Below are 20,432 nucleotides of genomic sequence, written 5' to 3' on the forward strand. Positions count from 1 at the left end.
GGAAAAAGTCAATGGGTCTGAATACTTTCCGAAAGGACTGTGTGCATTTCAGTTTGATGGTTGGTATTGTTTTTACATTACTTTTATGTCGGAGTGGGGTTGTTGTACATGTCCTCTATTGCCACATGAGCCTTTGACTTCAGTCATTTCTCCAGATTCGCGGGACCCTCGACCTCATAGGATCTGGTCCTGGCACACAAAGATGGCTCTGCCATCTCTAATTTCTGTCTCTTGTTCACAAAGCTGGATGAGTTTGACGTGGGCCCCATTCCCCTCAAGGATGTGACCGTCGCTTACCTCAATGACAACATCAAGGAACCCTTCCTGGCCAAGATGTAGTACAGTACATTATCAGTTGGCATTCAGCTCTCTGCATTGGTAACACATACTGTCCAATGCTGACCATCCTTGTGTCTGGGTGTGATAACTAGCTTTTCTGCTAAAAAATAAACAAGAACAGGCAGGAGGACATAGACAAGTGTATGTATTACTGCAGAGTTTCTTCCTTGACCTTGAAGCATCCCTAATTAAATTCTCCTCAACATGACTTCCTAGGTGGGTTTTTGTTAAACCTTTGTACTAGGTCAGAAAAATTACAATACTTACTCACCAATAAGAATCAAAATGCTGGCAGAAATGGTGGTTTCCAAAAAAGGCTACTGTACAATATAGGAGACAAGGGAGTTGACATTAAGCCCACTAGGACAGCTTAGTTTGAACTCAGTAGCCTAGACAATCTCTCTGCGGACTCAATCTTTGGGTCAAATTTAGCGCTAGACTTACCGTCCCATTGGTCCATTTATAATCACCTAACCACAAGACACAACTCTACTAAAAAAAGACAGAAATGAGATTGTTCAATAGCTTCCAGTGCATTTTATTGTTTGCTTAGAAATTCACCAGACAGACATAGCTTGTAAGGACTGTCACTTAGATATAAATTAAAATTGGATACTTTGCATCTCGTCTTGTAGCATCCACAGTGTTAACTCAAACAGGCCTCACATGCCTTCATTCCTATTAAAATATGAGCATTTTATTTCCCACCAAGAGGTGCAACCCCCAATCCCTGTCGATTCGATTAATAAGCTCATTGAGCCGACTTGCTTTGAAAAGAGCAATGAAGACCTAGGCAGAAGAAAAAGTCAAAACAGGAAAAAAAACTGCCACGGGTCGTCATGGCGACAGACTTGATATGCAAAACTCCTGTCCCTCTCGCTTGTCACTAGCAGCTCACTCACAGCCAAGGAAAACCCCACTCTGACTGGACAAAGTGTTTCCATGAGAACAGAAACAGGGAACCTGCTTGACACACCCATGAAGAAGGGAATGTCTGTGTGAGCCTGTGAGCCAGAACTGGGCGCTGAAGTGAGAGAGATGGATGGAAGCAGTGGAAACCGTCTGAGCTGTGTGATTGAATCCCTATAGCTGTCTGTCCTCACATGGCTTTGACTTTGATCTGCTTCATCTTCATCTGCTTCTTCTCAATCTTCTTCTGATCACGACGTTGAGCAGCCTCCTGGAAAAGGGGGAAACACCATAGACAGTTAGAGCAAGAGGTACAAAGAAGGCCAAGATGAACCGTGTGCTGTGTTCCCATGTGTAATGTTAAAGTGTGTAGCGTTCCAGTGTGTTATTCTGCTGGTGGGCTGTGGTGGAGCTGACCTCCAGGCGGCGCTGTCTCTCAGGATCCTCCTCGCTCATGATCCTCTCCTTCTCAGCCCTCTTCTTCTCCTCCCGTCGGGTCTGAGCAGCCTCCTGGCGCTGATTGTGGGTCTGCTTCAGGAAGTTCTCCTCCACACGGGCACGGTTCTTATCCGCCTTCTGTTTTCCCTGGAGGACAGATACAGAGAGAAAGAGGGGGAGCAAGGAGATGCAGTGATGGATGAAAGGAAGACTGTAGATACAAAATAAATAAAAACTCTGTCAATAGGCCAGATTGAGGGTGTACTAGGAGACTAGTGTAATTATCCTGCCATTCTCACCTCTCTGTTGAGGCGGAGCTTCTTGACCTTGTCGATGCTGTAGATGACCATGTTCATCAGGGGTAGCAGAGTGTCCATGTCTTTGGGAGATGTGTTCCCCATGCCAGGCACTACATGCACAAACACAGGAAAATATTTGTTAACATTTCATTCAGTAACAACGTATCAAATATGGTGAATCGGCTGCATGCCAAGTGTTGGAAAGCATTTCAAGTGGAGACAAATGGCTCACCATTAAATGTAAACAGCAGCGTCTTCTTGGTCTCAGGCAGTTTTAAGGGCTGTCCATCCCTGAAACACAACAGGGTTGAGAAGGAAGCTTCAGGTAACAGAAACAACTACATCATTTCATAAGAGGCTTTAATACAAGACCAGAGGTAGGGGTGGAGTAAGGACATTGGTGTGATATAGTTAATATGTTGTGGAAAAACTGACTTGCTTGCAGGCACACTTACTCTTGCACAACTTTTGTACCAGAAAATTGGTCAGAGAAATGGATGGACTCGATCTTGTCAGCATGGTTGGTGATATAATGAACCATCTGAAAGACAAAGACAGTGGAAGGGTGAATGAAAGAAAAACAAGGGGTCTGTCAAATTGTAGCACACTGTACTCTTCCAAGTCAAATTCTCCCACTACAAACAATAAGAGACCACTCTGCAATAGCCTAGTGACAAAGTCCCCACTGTAGTGAGTAGGCCACAACAGAGGTCCCCTCCCTTGCTCACCTTGCTGTCCATCACACCATCCGTGACCTCACCCATTTCTGTCAGGATGGCCAGGAGCTCAGGAAGGCCGTACTTTGCCCCTGACTTGGGCTTGTCACTGCAGAACTCACTCTGGGGACAGACAGACACACAAACAAAGACGGGTCAATACATACACCCACGCAGCCTGAGGCTTATAGATGGTTAATAGTGTCTGGAAGGCTGAATGAATGTACAGTGATGTTGGCCCGCCCCTCACCAAGTCCTGCATCTCCTTTTGCATCCGGGCCATGGCCTTTTTGGTGCCCACAGCAAACACAAACGTATCCATGTCCTCATCATTCAGAGTAACTTTGATTTGCTACAAAGAAAAAGAGACAGAAATATACAGCAAGTCAGACAACAGAAAAGGTCTACCTTTAGGAAAGTATTTGTAAGCGCTGAGGTGAGTGACAATGTGACTGGTGATGTACATGTATGCAGGCATCATATGTACCCACCACTTGATCACAGACTGGCCTCATCATCCTGGCCAGTACATTCAGCAGGTCCTGCCGCTTCACAAACTGGAACAGACCAGAGAAAACATTGAAACAGCAGCTAGTTCTCACACAAACACGTTCTCTCTCTTACTCACACACACTGTGAATACCTTAAGCTGGATGAGCATGCCCTCACAACAGACTCGACCTGAGCACCACAGGTTGTAGATGTGCTCATTCTCCTGGTTCAGCTTCCCGGTGCTCACTGCATCCTTACTGGTGCCATCGTCACCCACCAAGGCAAAGTTGCTCTCCAGGAGCTCTCGGTGGGAGTTGAACCAGGCTGTGGCCAGACGGCTGTTCTTGTTCTTGCCGATGATGTAGTTCATGATATAGGCCAGCAGGCCCGTCACCATTAGAATTTCCATGTAGTAGCTCTCCCAGCTGTTCTGAAGGTGGGCCGGCACCTGGAAGGGGAAGACGGACAGACTTCATCACCTTGACAACCACAACATTAAGGATGTTTGATCTTGGCACTCACATTTAAGAAGGATTTTCTTCTTGGTTGTCAGAGTACAGTTTAAGAAATAGGTCTGTAATCAATGGCTTTCTAATGGTCACTAGTCTGGTGCTAACAGTGAGCTTACTGTGTGGATGATCAGAGGGTCTTTAAGGGACTGGCTGGGCTTCTCCATGCCATCAAACTCGTCTGGATCGTACTTGCTGTACATGTCTTGATCCTACAGCAATACAAAAATAAATATCAATTAGTTTTGGCACAAACCAAAAACACAGTGCATGGGATAGTGTGCCAACTAAGTTGTCCCTGGTCATATGCAAGCTACCAGGCCACAGCAGCCCCTAACCTGTGTATCGGAATCCTCAAAGCCGTCCTCCTGTCCATCTTCCTCCAGCTCCACTGTGGCCTCATCCTCATCGTCCTCATCAGGCTGAGTAGGGGGGGCCGCACGGGGTGGAGGGGCCGTCTCTGGCTCGGCCGCAGTGTCCTCGCTCACATCCTCAAACTCAGCAAAGTCATTGTCATCTGCAAAGTCTGCCAGGTCTTCCCCGTCGTCAAAGTCATCGTTGTAGCGTCCCCTGGAGACAGGCAGTGCCAGGAGAAGTAGCAGTGCGGGCAGCAAGAGGTACACACTCCTCATGGTTGAAGCTGTGCCAGCACAGGCCGGAAAAGGAGAGGACAGGTGGGAGGAGAAGAGCAGGAGGAAGATAAGGAGGGAAAGGTCAATTCAGGTCAAACCAGGTGGGTTTGGAGGTGACAGAAGGTCAAACCAGCACTAGACAGAATGCCTTAGTCAGTCTCACACAGGCTGGCTGTCACAAAGATGTTTCCAATAAATACTTGCATTACTGTGAGTTGATTTAGTTACATGCCCAGGATAGTCACTTGTTTTTTTACAACACATATCTATAATTTCATTACATCCACTCCCACTGAAAAGGTCAACATCCAAGAGAGTGGTAGCTAGGTCTGGACACTGTCAAATTACGTAAATCAAAAAGGTGTCAGTCTGAACGCCATATAATCTATTCATCAATAGGACTGGACATGGACTGTGGTTATTGGTAATGGCCCCAGTGACCCTATCATTCACAGGTCAACAATATTCTAAAAATATATGTCTCGCGTTGCTTTCTTTATTGACACATCATCATTCTAGACACTGTAGTCCGATTATGCTAGTTAACTACCAATTTAACCACAGCTACAAATATCTTGCTTCGCATTCAGGTGAGCTAACTAACGTTAGCTGTCTGCTGCTAGCCAAATCCACTCTCTGACTCTGTTAGCTAGCTAGCTTGACTTGGAGTGGCTAGCTGAAATCATAGAACATTTCAGATGGCTAAGATTACAAAAAGTGCTAGTAAATATGTAACCACAGTTGACCATTTCTGGTTAACTAACTAACGTTAGTCTAGCTAGCTAGATAACTCAGTGATTAGCCAACGTGTCCCATCCCCCCCATCTCTTCCCATTCTAACCGAGCAAGCTAGCTAACGTTACCAAACAAGTTATTGCTACGCTATAGCTAATAAGTGGTTGACAATATAACAATAGCCGGATTTATCAAGTTGAATCAAACTAAAGCAAAACAACACATGTAACGTTTGCTGTATGAATACCTATGGAGGGTTAAAATATGTTCCTATAGAAACCGCTGAGGTCGTCGTTAGCTTAACTGTTCAATACAGTCCTCTTGACAGTAGATTATACCACAGAGTTTCTAAAAACCCAGAGGAGCAACCTCGCGAGACTTCCTGGACCGCTTGCGAAACAGACCAGGCCGGGGTTTGAGAAGTCAAATATTCTTCCTTGTTGATTTTCTCGAAATCTAAAGACACAGCCTAGATTCAAGCCAATGTTGTAAGTAGTTAAATATGTTATTACTCCAACCCTGTGAAAGTGACAAACTGACACTTTTTCATGTTCGTTAAAAACAACGTTATAGCGAAGAAGTGCCTTTGAGATGATGCTTTGCACATGCGCAGTTCGGCCGAGACGTTACCCGTTGACGTTTAGCTAGCCTACCAACCTCGCCATGACACCGCCTACAAGTGTGATTAGGGGTTTCTATTGGATAATCAGTTTATGGTGCTTTCAAGACAACTGGGAACTCGGGGGAAAAACGAGGTCAAATAATAACACCAGTGATCTTCAGGTCGGAAAGTCGGAGCGCTAGAAAGATGCCAGAGTTTCAGAATGAGAATTCCGAGTTGCATGACTGTTCAAAAGTAGTTTCCCAATTGTATAGAGTTTATCAAATTGACGAATATATATATTTTGGTGCATTTTACCTCAGCCTAACTCTTTTCCTAACCTGCTGAGTAAATTACCCTAACCTGTTACGAAAAGTTAATTGTGACATAAACTATATCCCTTCCAGACAAAATCCCTAAACAGAGTCCACCACCCCTGTTACGCTGTTAAAACAGTTTAAAAAACATATTTGCATATTTTCAGACTGGTGTGATTGGTAAGATGATTTCCACACTTTAATGGGTTGATTGTGGTCTATGAGCTAGCTAGCGTCACACCGCCGACATTTTCTTCGATGGGAGGAGAGTGATCCCCCACCCCTCTTTGTGGTTACAGCAGCAGTGTTGTTGAAGTCGGAGTCGGGTCAAAGCTAGCAGGGGACTCAATTCGAAAAGCAGGCTCACTTACCCGGATCATCAAATTCGAGCGAATGGCAAATTCAGACTATTGTCCGTAAGCTAATGTGTGTCTGTCTCGAAGCTACATTTAAGCTTTAAGGTTGCCTTCGTTGACCGACAGTAATAGCTATCACGCGGTACAACGCGCAACTAGCTAGCTAATGGCGTTACCTGGGCTAGTGTAGTAACGACTGTTTGCTAGCTAGCTAGTTTGACAGCCTTTGTCATTTGAACTGTTCAAATCTTCAATTCGGAAAGTCTAACGAGCCGTGGGGTATATTTTGTTCCAAGGAAACAGTTGTTTTGCTTTATATAGGTAAGGATTTGATATACGAGCTCGTTTAATTAGCTATGTCGCTCCACGGTAAGCGAAAAGAGATCTACAAATACGAAGCGCCATGGACGGTGTATGCAATGAACTGGAGCGTTCGTCCCGACAAACGCTTTCGCCTGGCCCTTGGAAGTTTCGTTGAAGAATATAACAATAAGGTGAGTGAGAAGATGAACTGTATATTTTTGTTAACCAGTCCCAGTGTAGAATCAGAACTAATTAGTTGGGACCGCCGTGAATCCCACAATACTGTGATGTGGGCCACCCAGAACAGATCTTCGTTATAAACAGAACCCAGAACAGATCTTCACTTCTATGTTATAATAGTTCATCCCCAAAGAATGAACATGACCGAAAACTGAATAAAAACAGTATGACGTGTGTTTAAGCTAGTAGTATGTTCCTTATTAAATAGTACAGTCGTGGCCAAAGGTTTTGAGAATGACATAAATATTAATTTCCACAAAGTTTGCTGCTTCAGTGTCTTTAGATATTTTTGTTAGATGTTACTATGGAATACTGAAGTATAATTACAAGCATTTCATAAGTGTCAAAGGCTTTTATTGACAATTACATGAAGTTGATGCAATGAGTCAATATTTGCAGTGTTAACCCTTCTTTTTCAAGACCTCTGCAATCTGCCCTGGCATGCTGTCAATTAACTTCTGGGCCACATCCTGATTGATGGCAGCATATTCTTGCATAATCAATGCTTGGAGTTTGTCAGAATTTGTGGGTTTTTGTTTGTCCACCCGTCTCTTGAGGATTGACCACAAGTTCTCAATGCGATTAAGGTCTGGGGAGTTTCCTGGCCATGGACCCAGAATATCAATGTTTTGTTCCCCGAGCCACTTAGTTATCACTTTTTCCTTATGGCAAGGTGCTCCATCATGCTGGAAAAGGCATTGTTCGTCACCAAACTGTTCTTGGATGGTTGGGAGAAGTTGCTCTCGGAGGATGTGTTGGTACCATTCTTTATTCATAGCTGTGTTCTTAGGCAAAATTGTGAGTGAGCCCACTCCCTTGGCTGAGAAGCAACCCCACACATGAATGGTCTCAGGATGCTTTACTGTTGGCATGACACAGGACGGATGGTAGTGCTCACCTTGTCTTCTCCGGACAAGCTTTTTTCCAGATGCCCCAAAAAATCAGAAAGGGGATTCATCAGAGAAAATGACTTTACCCCAGTACTCAGCAGTCCAATCCCTTTACATTTTGCAGAATATCAGTCTGGCCCTGATGTTTTTCCTGGAGAGAAGTGGCTTCTTTGCTGCCCTTTTTGACACCGGGCCATCATCCAAATGTCTTCGCCTCACTGTGCGTGCAGATGCACTCACACCTGCCTGCTGCCTTTCCTGAGCAAGCTCTGTACTGGTGGTGCCCTGATCCCGCAGCTGAATCAACTTTAGGAGACAGTCCTGGCGCTTGCTGGACTTTCTTGGGCGCTCTGAAACCTTCTTAACAACAATTGAACCGCTCTCCTTGAAGTTCTTGATGATCCAATGGCAGATATAGGTGCATTCTTACTGGCAGCAATATCCTTGCCTGTGAAGCCCTTTTTGTGCAAAGCATTAATGACGGCATGTGTTTCCTTGCAGGTAAGCATGGTTGACAGAGGAAGAACAATGATTCCAAGCACCACCCTCCTTTTGAAGCTTCCAGTCTGTTATTAGAACTCAGTCAGCATGGCAGAGGGATCTCCAGCCTTATCCTCGTCAACACTCACACCTGTGTTAACGAGAGGATCACTGACATCATGTCAGCTGGTCCTTTTGTGGCAGGGCTGAAATGCAGTGGAAATGTTTTTGGGGGATTCAGTTCATTTATATGGCAAAGAGGGACTTTGCAATTAATTGCAATTCATCTGATCACTCTTCATAACATTCTGGAGTATAAACAAATTGCCATTATACAAACTGAGGCAGCAGACTTTGTGAAATTTAATATTTGTGTCATTCTCAAAACTTTTGGCCACGACTGTATATCGAGCTGTTTCTGATTTTAATTATTGTTGTTTCTCTTCAGGTGCAGATTGTTGGTCTGGAGGAGGAGAGTTCAGAGTTCATCTGCAGGAACACCTTTGACCACCCCTACCCCACCACCAAGATCATGTGGATCCCGGACAGCAAGGGTGTTTACCCAGACCTGCTTGCCACTAGCGGGGACTACCTGCGCATCTGGAGGGTATGCATGCACCCACAGCCTCCTTGATACTAAATCATTCGTAAACATAATAGATGTCATGTTGGGCGCTCCTTGGCCTGCACCCTCTTCTAACTATTGTGTCCCTCCTGCAGCATCTGAAGTTGCACTCTAGCTCAGTTACTTGCCCAGGAGGGACTCTTTTCTACGTAGTTGTATAGCATCTCATGGCTTGTTAACTCTTACCCCTTAGGTCAGTGAAACAGAGACGCGTTTGGAATGCTTGCTGAATAACAACAAGAACTCTGACTTCTGTGCCCCACTCACCTCGTTTGACTGGAATGAAGTGGATCCTAATCTACTGGGTAAGAGATGGGGCATATGCATATAGTAGAGCTGGGACTATAAACCGAAAATGATTGACACCGACCAAATATCATGGACATTTTGCTGATCTCGTTCATTACAGCAAATAACCTATAGGTGCCCTAGTAGAGAAATGTGAAGTTTCAAATGAAAGAAGTTTGCTAATATGGGTGATTGTTAATACAACAATTGATAGTAGTAGTAGATTTAAGAGTAATATAAAAAATAACTGTGGTGCACATTAATGTTATAAACTTGTCGTTCAAGTTATCGTGATAATTTAGTCAATTTATTGTGACATGGATGTTTGTCTATATTGCCCAGCTCTAGCATATAGTCTTATTGGTTTGCTGTCAGTGTCTACAGCATGTGTCAGAGTAAGTAGCATATAACAGTTTAAATACAATCTCAAATAGCTGCCTTTTACTTTTAAAATCTGGGCATCGTCACATATTTCATCAAATAAATACTGGGTCTAAATGAATTGTTTACAACTGTTACCATGGACACAGCTCTGATATTCCCACAGTCGTGCATTACATTTTCTATTCTGTCAATGTTACAAGCCATGGCGCCACCAAAAATAGAACACAGCATCAAATGAATGGTGCTAAAGCGTGAAATGGGGGGTGTGTGATAGGCAGCCTTTGCAGGTCTGATCTGCTATGCATTTGTTATAATGTTTATACAGGTCATACTGGTAGTCTTTTCAACATTCTATTGAGCTGTGGCATAATGGAAATAGATGCCTGGGTATAAAAGAAGCCTGTCTCAAATGAGCGCTGGTGGTGTAGAGTGATTAATGCAAATAAACGTTGAAGTTTTACAGTATGTCTTGTTTGGTGAGTGTCTGCTTTTAATCCTGGTTCTGATCTGTCCATTACAGGCACCTCCAGCATTGACACCACCTGTACTATCTGGGGGTTGGAGACTGGCCAAGTGCTGGGCAGAGTCAACCTCGTATCCGGCCACGTCAAGACCCAGCTCATTGCTCATGACAAAGAGGTGTGTGAGGGCTGAGGGGGAATATAAACCTTGCCTTGAAGTTTAGTTTGCTTGTATGAATGAGTAAGTAAAGGCTAGTTTCCGTGAGCAGGGGCTAGAACCTGTTCAGGGAGCAGAACCGGAAAATAATGACATTTTTTTGAGGAACGGAATTGAGAACGAAACTGGTCTCTAGTGTTCGTAACAGAATCCTTCATTCCACATCTTGAGAACCGATTAATAATGTTATTTTTTGTTCAAAAAATATTCCTAATGTCTAATATTATGTAATTCAGTGAAGTTACAACTCTAAAGGTATTCTAGTAATAGCCTAAACACATCCCAATTCACGTGATGTTTAGCGCTTCAAACCAAGCCCCCTCCATGTCCACCCCTCTCTCTCTCCTCACCCATGAAATTGTCTTATCCTGCGCCTGCACTTAAATGGCCAATTAAACATGTAAACAAATAGCTTACACATACACCGCAAGCTGCTCCATCCAAACTAATTTATGAAGCAAATTAATGAGCTAAATGTGAATACAGTTTATTTTACAGCCTAAACATTTTACCAAAAGGAGCAATATGAACCGTTACTTTTTTGGGGTTCCAACCAGTTCAGAATTTTATTATGCTGGTCGGATAACTGGAACAAAACAAATAGGGGTTCTGTTCAGAACAGAACGATTGGAAAATAATTTTGTTTCCAACCCCTGGTCCTGAGGTCATGAAGTCTGAATGTGTGTCCGTGGGTATACCAGTGTAATAACTCTGTATGTTGGTGGTGTTCTCTGTGTCTGTAGGTGTATGACATCGCATTCAGCCGCGCAGGCGGTGGTCGGGACATGTTTGCGTCGGTCGGAGCGGACGGCTCAGTACGCATGTTTGACCTGCGGCACCTAGAACACAGCACCATCATCTATGAAGATCCCCAGCACCACCCCCTACTGCGCCTCTGCTGGAACAAACAGGACCCCAACTACCTGGCCACCATGGCTATGGACGGCATGGAGGTCAGTCTATTTTACTGTCTCATTCCTCTTTCAGTTTGGTATTGTCTATTCTCTCTTTGTTGCTCCCTCTCCTTATCCCTATCTAATGTGTTATCTCTCTCCTGTGCTGTGTGTCTCAGGTTGTGATTCTGGACGTGCGTGTTCCCTGCACGCCGGTGGCCCGCCTCAACAACCACCGGGCCTGTGTCAACGGCATCGCCTGGGCTCCCCACTCCTCCTGTCACATCTGCACTGCAGGTAAGGCACAAACAGCTTCTTCACCAGTTCACCTTTCCTCAGACCCCATTCTAAGTCTTCTCACCTTCTCCCTTCAGCGTAATAATAATGTTTTTCCTCAGCCGACGACCACCAGGCGCTGATATGGGACATCCAGCAGATGCCCAGGGCCATTGAGGACCCTATTCTGGCCTACACAGCCGAGGGGGAGATCAACAACGTCCAGTGGGCCTCCACCCAGCCTGACTGGATCGCCATCGGCTACAACAACTGCCTAGAGATCCTGCGGGTCTAAAGCCAACCTTCACCTCAGGTGTGGATGTGGAGGATGAGGACAATGTGTGGATTCAGAACTTGGACATGTTTTTTTGAGTGGAAGTAAATCTTGCAGGACTGCCTCAAACCACTACTCTGTCCTGGCTGATTGATGTACGTATGGGAGGCGGTGAGAACTTTGTCCCACTCCACAATGTCCTGGTTTACTCTGTTTTTGATAGAACTAATCCGTGTCAAAAGGAGTATGTTGTCGTCTTTATTTATTGTTTTGGTAATCATCAGTGTCTGTACAGCACCAAAATGCATCAGTGGGTTCAACAATTCTAGATGGTCAATTCATTATGGAGTGAAACAGTGCAGTTCCAACTGAAGACTGCCTCTTGAGTGTGTTTAACCTGTTGTTTTAGCTTGCTATATGACATAACGACATATTTAGGGTCAGGAAACTGGATTTAAAATGACGCTCACTGTCAGAAAATGTCATTTAGGGTCATCTGGGTGTCTTTCTGAACTGGTTTGAATTCAGTTGTAGACTTCTGACTTCTTTTTTTTTTTTTACATGGTTTGCTGGTACCAGATCACTTCCATGATTATACTGTGATAATCTGACATATAGTGAAGTGACATGGTTCAATAGCACAGGAAGTTGGTGGTACTTTAATTGGGGAGAACAGGCTCGTTTTAACGACTGGAGCGGAAAGGGTGGAATGGTATCAAATACATATAACACATGGTTTACAGGTGTTTGATGCCATGCCATTTGCTTCGTTCCAGCCATTATTGTGAGCTGTCCTCCCCTCAGCAGCCTCCTGTGTTCAACACACAGTTGCATGTCTCACAGTTTGGATACTTTGCCATCAGCCCCTTTGGACTAGACCAGAACCTACCAAAAACAAGCTTCATAATGTTTTCTTCATTTTGAGTAGAGTTGCTTGGAACAACTGCAGTTCCTATTCAAGACTGTGTGAAACAAATACGTTTACTTAGCCTAGTACTGAAGGAGAGTGAAACCTTTTTCTCATCTCGCTCTCCCTATCTTTTTATTGTTCTCTGTACTCGAAGGTCAACCCCCCTTTTTGCATGTTTGTACAAGGGGAAATGTACATTCTTATAAATATATGAACCAAGATATTGATAAGGCAAATATACATGTAGTAGCTTTTTTTCACAAAAGTTTGTATTACCAAATTTGCTCTAATAAATATTCCTTCATGTGTTTTTGTAGTTGTCAGTGTTATTTGCATCACTGAATACACACTGATAGGTCAGGATGTCATGATTTATTTTGGTGGTCATAACATCACTTCAATGTGCAGATGCCAATGTATTGCAGTGAGCAGGTATAGTTCTGTCAGCTCCTAACATTACATTTCTCTCTGCAGTGTTCTTAAAGGTCCAATACAGCTGTTTTGATCTCAACATTAAATCATTTCTGGGTAACAGTTAAAATTGTCAAAAAGAGCCATTTCTGTTATGTAGGGGAAAACTGTCCGGTTGGCATTTATTGTCATGAATGTTGCACTAGAGGCAGTTCTACAGAGTTGCCACTTAGTCATAACATCTCATTTTAAACCTAATCTTAACCACACTGCTAACCCTAAAGCCTAACCTTAAATTAAGACCAAAAAGCTCTTTTTTTTTTTTTTTCTTTTTTTTTTAACGATATAACCAATTTTGACTTTGCAACTAGCTCAGTTCTGCCTCCAGGGCAAGATTCATGACAATACATGTCAACCTGCTGAAAACTAGCTGTTATTGGCAGAGAAGTTGGGAACTCTCTTATTAGTCAATTAACTAATTTACTCCCTGGTGATGTCACCAGGCAGGCCAAAACTCCATCCCACCAACATTTCTCACTCATTTTCACAATTTCAGTATTAGTGTATTTGGCTATTTCAGCTACACCCGTTACTGACAGGAGTATAAGATCTAGCAGACAACCATGCGATCTCCATAGACAAACATTGGCAGTAAAATGGCCTTACTGAAGAGCTCAGTTTGTCAGATTTCTGCCCTGCTAGAGCTACCCCGGTCAACTGTAATGCTGTTATTGTGAAGTGGAAACATCTAGGAGCAACAACCGCTGAGTGGTGAAAATCATCTGTCCTCGGTTGCAACACTCACTACCGAGTTTCAAACTGCCTCAGGAAGCAACGTCAGCACAATAACTTCATCGGGAGTTTCATGAAATAGGTATCTGTGGCAGAGCAGCCGCACACAAGCCTAAGATCATCATATGCAATGCCAAGCGCCGGCTAGAGTGATGTAAAGCTCGCTGCCATTGAACTCTGAAGCAGTAGAAACGCGTCAGTCCGACGGACAAATCTGGGTTTGGTGGATGCCAGGAGAACGCTACCTGCCCTAATGCATAGTGCCAACTGTAAAGTTTGGCGGAGGAGGAATAATGGTCTGGGGCTGTTTTTCATGGTTCGGGCTAAGCCCCTTAGCTCCAGTGAAGGGAAATCTGAACTCTACAGCATACAATGACATTCTAGAAGATTATATGTTTCCAACATTGTGGCAACAGTTTGGGGAAGGCCCTTTCCTGTTTCAGCATGACAATGACCCCATGCATAAAACAAGGTCCATACAGAAATGGTTTGTCGAGATCATGTGGAAGAAGAATTTGACTAGCCTACACAGAGCCCTGACCTCAACCCCATCAAACATCTTTGGGATGAACTGGGCCTTTAACATGGCCCAACTGAATGAATCCCTGGTTTTAAAATATGGTTTATAAATTGATGTCTATGAATTCCACAAAAGTAAGCCCAACTGAAGAATAGTAAATGGTGAAAACCACTTAAGTCCAAGCCCTCAACCAAAAATAAACAACTTGTCAGTAGTTGAAGTTTCTGTATTATTTGTTATAAATAATCTTTAATCTAAAAAAGATTCATAAGAATTATGATTTTGTGCTTCAAGAAACCTTTACAGAACAATAAAGGCTTAAAAAACAGAGTTACATTCTCCTGAAACTGTCAAAAACATCTTGACACTGGGATTCTGGGAAAATGACACCAGTGACATCCCAGTGACATCACTTGATTGTCAGATTCCATCCACATCACTTCCTCCCAGGTGGGCATCAAACATGCAATAATTTTGGCACCTTGAGTCATTGCACACATTTGGGCCAGGATTCAATCTGATTGCAGATTTGGACAATGCACCACTTGAGCGTAATTTCCGATTGAGCCGACATAGGCAGCGTTTACCTTTAATGTGGTCTCTTCAAAAGCGGGAACATTGTCTTGTAGAATCAGATTGAATCCCGACCTTCCAAAAGGGTGATGTTAAACATGTGACCATGTCACTTACTCAAACATAGTCAACAAACACTGCGCGTGTACACACACACACACACACACACACACACACACACACACACACACACACACACACACACACACACACACACACACACACACACACACACACACACACACACACACACACACACACACACACACACACACACACACAAAAGAGATGATGCATCCTTGGTTTAACAACAGTCCTGTGAAACAGAACAGATATATAGACATACACAAACATGATGACCCAAGCAAAGCAGTAATGGCTGTATAAATGAAAGGTGTTTATAATGCTTCACAAGTGCTACATAACCACAGCATAAAAGAGATGAGAAAACGGTCTGCTTTTTTCCCATGTCAATTATCTGTTCTCATGACCCCTGACAATGTTGACTCAATAATGAGACATGTCACTTCATGTTAACAAATATTGCTTTCCATTAAGTCATATGATTGGTAGAACATGAGAGTAGAATTAGTGTGTTCAAAATGGCCACTTTTACAGTAGTCATTCCTACCATACAGACATAAACAGTATTTAGATGGCATTCATACCATCTCTTTATATCATCTGTTGATAATATGTTACACCAACATAGCAATAGTGTGAAAGAAATACATGTGTGCGTTCATAACTATTAGGTTTCCAGATTGACGGTAAGATCCTCATGATACTATAAAAATACGTTTCAGTTCAACCTATAAACAGCACTGAGCCTGAATGTGCAGTTCCTCTACAGTGTAAACATACAGTACACACAGTTATATGTATCTCCCAACAAAAAGGACCATGGCATAAAAGGACCATCACTTAACAAAAGGAAAAGGAGAGAGGAATGACAATACTACAGCTTTGAGATCCAGGGAAAAGGGGGCTTGGGGTTATTGTTAGTGTCCGTGTGACGCGTGTGTACGTGTGCTTCTAGTCAGCCCAGTTTCATATCAGATCTCCATAGGCAGTGCCAGGCCCCCAGGCTTTGTGGGGTCTGGGTTGCAGAAATCCTAAACCCCCTCTCAATAATGCCCTAGACCCTGATAGAGAGGAGAGATTGTTTGTCGCACAGGACCAGAGGTGCCTCAGCCCCGGGCACTGTGAGTCAGTGAAAGGGGGCCCTCCATAGAACCTCCTCTCAGCTACGTGGAAGGCAACCCACGTTGATCAGCAGCATCTTACAGGTTAGGGGGTTGGGTGGGGATTGGAGAGGAGGAATGAGAGAGGGGACGATTAGAGAAGTGACTCTGCCAACATATGATTGTCCTCCTGTGGTGGTGCAGGGGGTGCTAGGAGTGAGGGATGATCAGGTTAAAGGTTAAAGGTCAGAGGGTTTTAGCTGCCTGGCAGGATGGGGTCAGAAACGTGCCTCTGAATCTCCTGCCCCTCTGTGGAGGTCTCCAGGTTGTCAGGGAGGGAGGGGAAACGCAGGCTGCCACACAGCAGTCCAGAGGGCCCCAGGGTTTGGCAGGAGACATGGGGGGGGCTGAGGCCCATGGAGGACCCTGGAAGGGGCTCTGTCTCAGGGGACATGGACATGGTGTCATCAGAGGCCACCGTGAGGTGGATTCCACTGGACAGGGAGTCCTTGGACTTGTGCTTGTCTGAGTCCGGGCTCTGCAAAGAAAGAAACAGGGGGTAGAGAGGTGAAGCACAAAAGCGATTCAGTAACTCAGTATACTGGACAACCTTTAATACCAATACCTCGCTCTCACTCATTTTATCAGCCCACTGTTTCACAATATCATATAGCTCTTCGAGGACAGAGCATTGTAGCAAGCAAAAACGGATATATACTGTACTATCTGTACACTATACCAGTACCCACCTGCATTGGCGAAAGCATGCTGTCAATCTTGATTGGGGGCATGGAGGGGACAGTGTGGATGATGGGGGCTGCTGTGCTGTACAGGGTGGTGGGGTGAGCAGGGTGAGGGCTGGGCAACACAGTGCTGTAGGCCGGGGGCACTGGGGTTATCTGCCTTTGGAGCAGCTGCAGGATCACGTGGATGTCTGCAGTCATCCGAGTCTCCAGTCTGGGCAGGGCCAAGGATGGAGGCAGGGTGGGAGAGGAATAGATGAATAAAGTCAATCATTTCTTCCTCTGTGATCTCTCTCAATCATTTCTTGGTCTTCCTCCATTATTTATTTTGGCTTCTTCTCCAATTATTATCTTCCTTTACCTTTCTGTAAATCCTCTCCTCTCCTCTCCTCTCCTCTCCTCTCCTCTCCTCTCCTCTCCTCTCCTCTCCTCTCCTCACAGTTCCTTTCTAAAGATCCCCTTAGCTGTGCCCTCGTCACTTTTCCTCTCCTTTCCTGTCATCCCTTTTCCCCTCCCCTCCTCTCCTTTCCTGTCATCCCTTTTCCCCTCCTCTCCTTTCCTGTCATCCCTTTTCCCCTCCTCTCCTTTCCTGTCATCCCTTTTCCCCTCCTCTCCTTTCCTGTCATCCCTTTTCCCCTCCCCTCCTTTCCTGTCATCCCTTTTCCCCTCCTCTCCTTTCCTGTCATCCCTTTTCCCCTCCTCTCCTTTCCTGTCATCCCTTTTCCCCTCCTCTCCTTGCCTGTTATCCCTTTTCCCCTCCCCTTCTCTCCTCTCCTCACTTTTCCTCTCTTCTCTCATCTCCTCTATACCTGTGGAGCTGGGACTGTAGCAGCTCCACTCTGGACTCCAGTTCATTGGGCCTGTCCTCTGCACAGGGAGGAGAGTGGTAGGTGCCCCTGACTGAGGAGCAGCGCCGCTGGGGATCTGACAACTGACTGGTCCTCCGGTCAGGCCAATACCCATACACCCCTGGGCCTGGCATGTTGATGGGGGCTGCAGCTGGGATGAAAGAGCAGAGATGCCTGTGGGAATGCTTTGATGCAGGTTATAACATAGTACAGTCCACTGATCTTAGTTAGTTCATGCGTAATACTGAGATACTCCATATCTCAGTCTCTCTTTACCTGTGTATTGGTGACTTCCTCGGTCCAGGGGCGGCCCCATGCCGGCTGAGGGTCCACTGGGAGGCAGCAGGCTGATCACAGCAGGGGGGTAGTCATCGGTGTCGTCCACAGAGGGGTACAGCTCTGCTTTGCTATGTCCCAGGGGCTTCATCTCATCGTCACTGGACTGAGAGCAGGCGCTGGCGCTGCTACACATGCCCTCCCAGTGGGAGCTTGTGTCCGGGCCGCTGTGGTTCCCCAAAGGACACGACTGGTCTGGAAATGAGTCCTCACGGTCCATGCCGTCTACACACAACCAGGACAGGTACAATGTTCACCACAACTTTAGACATATCATTGATTGTAACACTACTTTAACTTTTAACAATGTATAAGAAATCCACGACTTCATAATGAGCAGAACCACACACACTCACCAGGCCGGTTTCTCGTGCGTCGTGGACGCGGCCGTCGGTATCCACATTCAGAATCCTCACTGGGAGGTGCCTGGTTCATTCTATCTACCTAATACACATCAGCTTCAGTAACTCAACAAAAAGCAACTCACACTTTACAACACATTACACACACATCATCAATCATCAGATTTATACACACTAAATATTCAAGTAGTAATGCTTTTGCATTAGTTTGTCTAACTAAAACTCATTGACCTTGTGCTAAACTCTCTTTATGACTAAGGGCTGGTTTCCCAGACACAGACTAAGACTAGTCCTGGGCTAAAGAGCCCTTTCAAAGGAGATTCTCCATTGAGAATGATTTTTAGTCCAAGGCTACAAACACCTCTGTGTCCAGGAAACCGGCCCAACATGAACAGTACCTACTAGTGGTTGGAGAGGGTGCTCTCTGTCCCCCCCCTGATGGTACTCACATCTCGGAGGTTAAAGGTGATCTCCAGGTTGGTCCAGAAGCAGTCGGAGAAGTCTGGGTACATGTCCAGCACCTCCAGCAGGTCCTCCCTCAGGATCCTATGGAGGTCACAGTAGGTCAAAGCCCTGACGTCTGCACTCGACTTCCCTGGACGCCCAAAAAGATAGATGGGTTCCCCGAAGATATCATTCTGACCTACGGAGAGAACGAGAGAGAGAGAGAGATGAGAGGTTGAAAGGTGTGACACCTGAAGAGGAAACGGAGGTGAATAGAGGGACAATGGAGAAAGCAATGATTGAACAACAACAAAAATAATTGGACAACATACGCATTAAAAACACATACACCACCAGGGGGAGTGAAAGCCTCCGTCGACAAGACTACCCTGATAGATCATTTCTTCTGGATTATTTCTAGATTTTTCAGAGAGTAGAACAATAACACTAATGCTCTACATTATTCCAGTTAGGCCTGACTTTGTGTCCACTTAAATGCAGAGGGGAGACGAATCAAAGCGAGACAGGCTAGCATAGAGAGAGTGGGTCTGAGCAATCGGGTGATCGGAAATCAATGACACTGTGGAATGGAAGTGGAGCCGTGCCCAAACACCTCTGGCTAAACAGCACACCACAACACAGCAGTGTGTGTGTGGATGTGTGTGTGTGAGTGAGTGTGAGGTCGAGAGAGGGAGAGAGAGAGAAACAGACAGACAGAGATAGGCAGACAGACAGAGAATGCACTAAACCACATAAGCTTGAAAGGGAAGAATGAGGGAAATACTTAAAAAAGAAGGAGAGGCTACCCAGTAACCACCACCACCCTTCAACCTACCCAGTAACCACCACCACCCTTCAGCCTACCCAGTAACCACCACCACTCTTCAGCCTACCCCAGTAACCACCACCATCCTTCAGCCTACCCAGTAACCACCACCACCCTTCAGCCTACCCAGTAACCACCACCACCCTTCAGCCTACCCAGTAACCACCACCACCCTTCAGCCTACCCAGTACCCACCACCACCATTCAGCCTACCCAGTAACCACCACCACCCTTCAGCCTACCCAGTAACCACCACCACCCTTCAGCCTACCCAGTAACCACCACCACCCTTCAACCTACCCAGTAACCACCACCACCCTTCAACCTACCCAGTAACCACCACCACCCTTCAGCCTACCCAGTAACCACCACCACCCTTCAGCCTACCCAGTAACCACCACCACTCTTCAGCCTACCCAGTAACCACCACCACTCTTCAGCCTACCCAGTAACCACCACCACCCTTCAACCTACCCAGTAACCACCACCACCCTTCAACCTACCCAGTAACCACCACCACCCTTCAACCTACCCAGTAACCACCACCACTCTTCAGCCTACCCAGTAACCACCACCACCCTTCAACCTACCCAGTAACCACCACCACCCTTCAGCCTACCCAGTAACCACCACCACCCTTCAGCCTACCCAGTAACCACCACCACTCTTCAGCCTACCCAGTAACCACCACCACCCTTCAGCCTACCCAGTAACCACCACCACCCTTCAGCCTACCCAGTATGGCCACCACCACCCTTCAGCCTTCCCAGTAACCACCACCACCCTTCAGCCTACCCAGTATGGCCACC

General features: G+C 45.4%; 3 protein-coding genes across 3 annotated transcripts in view; 1 reads left to right on the top strand and 2 right to left on the bottom strand.

Annotated features, from left to right (window-relative positions):
- Positions 1 to 861: 861 nt before the first annotated feature.
- On the bottom strand, positions 862 to 6,235 carry LOC110538638 (PAT complex subunit CCDC47). Its single transcript, XM_021625578.3, has 12 exons — positions 5,317 to 6,235; positions 4,041 to 4,342; positions 3,822 to 3,914; positions 3,345 to 3,641; positions 3,193 to 3,258; positions 2,952 to 3,053; positions 2,714 to 2,824; positions 2,441 to 2,526; positions 2,218 to 2,276; positions 1,986 to 2,095; positions 1,666 to 1,833; positions 862 to 1,519 (listed from the first exon to the last, which is right to left on the bottom strand). The coding sequence occupies exons 2-12, from the start codon at positions 4,332 to 4,334 to the stop codon at positions 1,439 to 1,441; spliced, it is 1,467 nt and encodes a 488-aa protein (XP_021481253.1). The 5' UTR covers positions 4,335 to 4,342; positions 5,317 to 6,235; the 3' UTR covers positions 862 to 1,438.
- A 63-nt stretch (positions 6,236 to 6,298) lies between these two features.
- Positions 6,299 to 12,892, top strand: LOC110538639 (DDB1- and CUL4-associated factor 7). Its single transcript, XM_021625579.3, has 7 exons — positions 6,299 to 6,837; positions 8,705 to 8,863; positions 9,075 to 9,186; positions 10,074 to 10,192; positions 10,975 to 11,184; positions 11,304 to 11,421; positions 11,523 to 12,892. Exons 1-7 carry the CDS (start codon positions 6,700 to 6,702, stop codon positions 11,693 to 11,695), a joined length of 1,029 nt encoding a protein of 342 aa, XP_021481254.1. The 5' UTR covers positions 6,299 to 6,699; the 3' UTR covers positions 11,696 to 12,892.
- A 1,630-nt stretch (positions 12,893 to 14,522) lies between these two features.
- The window catches only part of LOC118936242 (voltage-gated inwardly rectifying potassium channel KCNH6), a 40,360-nt gene continuing 34,450 nt past the window's right edge, over positions 14,523 to 20,432 (bottom strand). Inside the window, exons 12-17 of the mRNA XM_036938790.2 lie at positions 18,803 to 18,996; positions 18,348 to 18,435; positions 17,932 to 18,216; positions 17,617 to 17,806; positions 16,814 to 17,021; positions 14,523 to 16,602 (exon numbers count right to left, since the gene is read on the bottom strand). Coding sequence (XP_036794685.2) covers positions 16,321 to 16,602; positions 16,814 to 17,021; positions 17,617 to 17,806; positions 17,932 to 18,216; positions 18,348 to 18,435; positions 18,803 to 18,996 — 1,247 coding nt within the window. The 3' untranslated portion in view covers positions 14,523 to 16,320. The remainder of the gene's footprint in view (positions 16,603 to 16,813; positions 17,022 to 17,616; positions 17,807 to 17,931; positions 18,217 to 18,347; positions 18,436 to 18,802; positions 18,997 to 20,432) is intronic.

The sequence above is a fragment of the Oncorhynchus mykiss genome, chromosome 12, assembly GCF_057628025.1.
Source record: "Oncorhynchus mykiss isolate SJ-2025 chromosome 12, ASM5762802v1, whole genome shotgun sequence".
Lineage (NCBI taxonomy): Eukaryota > Metazoa > Chordata > Actinopteri > Salmoniformes > Salmonidae > Oncorhynchus > Oncorhynchus mykiss.

Excerpts from the sequence above, each read along its gene's own strand:
- LOC110538638 (XM_021625578.3), bottom strand. The coding sequence starts at position 4,334 with ATGAGGAGTGTGTACCTCTTGCTGCCCGCACTGCTACTTCTCCTGGCA. Across the intron at positions 2,825-2,951 it reads AAAAGGAGATGCAGGACTTG|AGTGAGTTCTGCAGTGACAA; the intron begins GTGAGGGGCGGG and ends GTCTGTCCCCAG. Across the intron at positions 2,527-2,713 it reads ATGGTGTGATGGACAGCAAG|ATGGTTCATTATATCACCAA; the intron begins GTGAGCAAGGGA and ends TTTGTCTTTCAG.
- LOC110538639 (XM_021625579.3), top strand. The coding sequence starts at position 6,700 with ATGTCGCTCCACGGTAAGCGAAAAGAGATCTACAAATACGAAGCGCCA. Across the intron at positions 8,864-9,074 it reads ACTACCTGCGCATCTGGAGG|GTCAGTGAAACAGAGACGCG; the intron begins GTATGCATGCAC and ends CTTACCCCTTAG. Across the intron at positions 11,422-11,522 it reads CTGTCACATCTGCACTGCAG|CCGACGACCACCAGGCGCTG; the intron begins GTAAGGCACAAA and ends GTTTTTCCTCAG.